The 3,193-nt window shown below is 25.4% G+C and overlaps 1 protein-coding gene across 3 annotated transcripts; it reads right to left on the reverse strand.

The window, feature by feature from the left end:
• Window positions 1–732: 732 nt before the first annotated feature.
• Window positions 733–1,529, reverse strand: LOC142233036 (single-pass membrane and coiled-coil domain-containing protein 4 homolog). Of its 3 annotated transcripts, none has more exons than XM_075303814.1 (2): window positions 1,405–1,529; window positions 733–1,262 (listed from the first exon to the last, which is right to left on the reverse strand). In XM_075303814.1, exon 2 carries the CDS (start codon window positions 1,249–1,251, stop codon window positions 1,066–1,068), a length of 186 nt encoding a protein of 61 aa, XP_075159929.1. In that variant the 5' UTR covers window positions 1,252–1,262; window positions 1,405–1,529; the 3' UTR covers window positions 733–1,065. The 3 variants fall into 3 exon arrangements, with proteins under 3 accessions (XP_075159929.1, XP_075159927.1, XP_075159928.1); XM_075303812.1 differs by having other exon boundaries at window positions 1,341–1,495; XM_075303813.1 differs by having other exon boundaries at window positions 1,345–1,447.
• Between the last annotated feature and the right edge of the window lie 1,664 nt (window positions 1,530–3,193).

The following is a 3,193-nucleotide window of genomic DNA, read 5'->3' on the forward strand; positions in this document are numbered from 1 at the left end:
GTGTTGTTAGACCGGGGACTTATCTGTAGAAATAAAATTTTGACAAAATTTTCTATAGAAATAAAATTTTGACATAATTTTCTATGGAAATAAAATTTTGACAAAATTTTCTATGGAAATAACATTTTGACAAAATTTTCTATGGAAATAAAATTTTGACAAAATTTTCTATGGAAATAAAATTTTGACAAAATTTTCTATAGAAATAAAATTTTGACAAAATTTTCTATAGAAATAAAATTTTGACAAAATTTTCTATTGAAATAAAATATTGACAAAATTTTCTATAGAAATAAAATTTTGACTAAATTTTCTATAGAAATAAAATTTTGACAAAATTTTCTATGGAAATAACATTTTGACAAAATTTTCTATGGAAATAACATTTTGACGAAATTTTCTATAGAAATAAAATTTTGACAAAATTTTCTATAGAAATAAAATTTTGACAAAATTTTTTATAGAAATAAAATTTTGACAAAATTTTTTATAGAAATAAAATTTTGACAAAATTTTCTATAGAAATAAAATTTTGACTAAATTTTCTATAGAAATAAAATTTGGCAAAAATTTTTATAGAAATAAAAATTTTTACAAAAATTTCTATAGAAATAAAATTCTGACAAAATTTCTATAGAAATAAAATTTTGACAAAATTTTCTATTGAAATAAAATTTTGACAAAATTTTCTATAGAAATAAAATTTTGACTAAATTTTCTATAGAAATAAAATTTTAACAAAGAATTCGATAAATTTTTTATTGAAATTTTAAAGATATAATTTTATTCTATACAAGTAGAAAAAAAAAAACTAAATAAAAATTCTTTTTAATATAAAAAAATAGTTTTCAACTGGAATTTACACAAATAAATATAAAACAAGCAAATGCAAATATAAATTCATACATAGATACAAGGCCAGTTATGAAGTTATACTGGAAATATCATATTTTAGCAATCGTGTCGAGCTAAAATAGTTTTATTTACACATTCTAGGTCGGTCATTGCACTGTTGTACAGGTACGGAAATGGTTATATTGTCGAGCCGGTATGTTGTAGTTTCTCCTACACGTCGGTAATTATGGCCGATGGTCTGGTTTTGATATAAACGAAAACAGCAATAACTAAAGCCAGGACACCAATAACAGGCAAAACCACTGTTTTCATTTGATTTTGTATGGCCAAATTTTCCAATCGCCTTTCCTTGCGTTGCTTTCGCGTTTCCTTAACCTTACCTTTTAGTTGACGCATATTGATTGAATCTGCAAACAAACAAAAACCAGGGAAATAATGAAATGTTGACTTATTTTGTCTTCCAAAATGTTTATGCGAAAACTAACCTACGTTTTAAACTGGAGTCAAATGAAGTCAATAACGGTGAAAGCTATAAACACTTGTATTTACCTTTAATTCTTGCTAACTTGTTGCTGTTGTTGGTCTGTCAAACAAACTATGACGTGTAACAGTTTGACTCAGCTGATGTTATTGTTGCCACCTCATTAATATCATTTTTTAAAGGCCATAGATCACTTTGAGATTAATCGTACAACAAAATAATCAGAATTTTAAACCAGAAAAATGTATTATTAATTATATATAATTCGTATAATTTATAGAAACTAAATAATCGGTAAATGTGTTATCGATACCCTAAACATGCAGCAGTATCGATTATGCCTTCGGACTTAACTTATAATGTGGTCAATATATGGGATATGTTCGAAACTAGTACTGTCGTCCGAATAAACTTACAGCCTGTTTCTGTATGTCGATCGAGCTCTATCGATCGACTGGAATGCATAGAAACAGCTGATTTCTGGTTATAAATTCAGCTGTTTGTGTCGATTTCAGTCGATCGATTGAGCTCGTTCGACATACAGAAACATGTTGTTATAGTCTGCAGGGCGCATAATGGATAATTGCCCGCCGCCGGAGGCAAAAATTTACTGTCAGCCGCCGCCGACTGAGCTGAGTACTATGTTCAGTTTTCAAGCTGTAAACCAGCTTATTTTCACGATTACTTTTTTTACTAATTAATTTAGAAATATAAAATTATATGCAACCAATTCATTGGATCTTTTCCATCCATTATTTGCCAAGACTCGATCAAAATATAATCGTCTTCATAAATATATTTGTACTTTTAATTTAGTGTTTTGGTGAAAAATCCGAATATAGTACTCACCTTAAAGGAAAGGAATAGAAACCAAAGCCGATCTCACAAATCAACGGCTACGTTTTTGCTTACGGTACTATTCAATCGAAAGGCGTTTTTTAAACGCCCAAACAAGAGTGAAACAACCATTAGGGAAAGTGTAGGTTTATTTTAGAAATTTTTAACAAAAATATATTAAAAGTTGCCATAAATGAGCTAATACTTTTAATCAAGTTAAAGAAAACTTATAAAACCTTAGTAATTTATTTATGTTGTTTAAGAAAATTTCGTATTTCAAATGAAATTATAGGAATGAAATTTTTCTTGTTATCGAAAATTTTGTCAAAATTTTATTCCTATAGAAAATTATGTCAAAATTTTATTTCTATAGAAAATTTTGTTAAAATGTTATTCCTATAGAAAATTTTGTCAATTTTTTATTCCTATAGAAAATGTTGTCAAAATGTTATTCTTACAGAAAATTTTGTCAAAATTTTATTCCTATAGAAAATTTTGTCAAAATGTTATTCTTACAGAAAATTTTGTCAAAATTTTATTCCCAATAGGAAATTTTGTCAAATTTTTATTCCTATAGGAAATTTGTCAAAATTTCATTCCTATTGGAAATCTTGTCACAAATGTATTCCTATAGAAAATTTTATTCGAAAATTTATCCCTAAAGAAAATATTGTCAAGTTTTATTCTCATAGAAATTTTTATTCATATAGAAAATTTTGCCAATTTTATTAAACTTTTATTTCTATAATTTTTTTTTTTGGCAAAATATTATTTCTTAGAAAATATTGCAAAAATTTAATTTCTATAGAAAATTTTATTAAAACTATATTTCTATAGAATTTTTTTTGCCAAAATTTTATTTCTTAGAAATTTTTATTCCTATAGGAAATTTGTCAAAATTTCATTCCTATTGGAAATCTTGTCACAAATGTATTCCTATAGAAAATTTTATTCGAAAATTTATCCCTAAAGAAAATATTGACAAAGTTTTATTCCTATAGAAATTTTTATTCATATAGA

Source organism: Haematobia irritans, chromosome 4 (assembly GCF_050003625.1).
Source record: "Haematobia irritans isolate KBUSLIRL chromosome 4, ASM5000362v1, whole genome shotgun sequence".
Classification (NCBI taxonomy): domain Eukaryota; kingdom Metazoa; phylum Arthropoda; class Insecta; order Diptera; family Muscidae; genus Haematobia; species Haematobia irritans.

What these genes read in the sequence shown, in the direction of transcription:
- LOC142233036 (XM_075303814.1), bottom strand. Translation starts at nt 1,251, where the DNA reads ATGCGTCAACTAAAAGGTAAGGTTAAGGAAACGCGAAAGCAACGCAAG.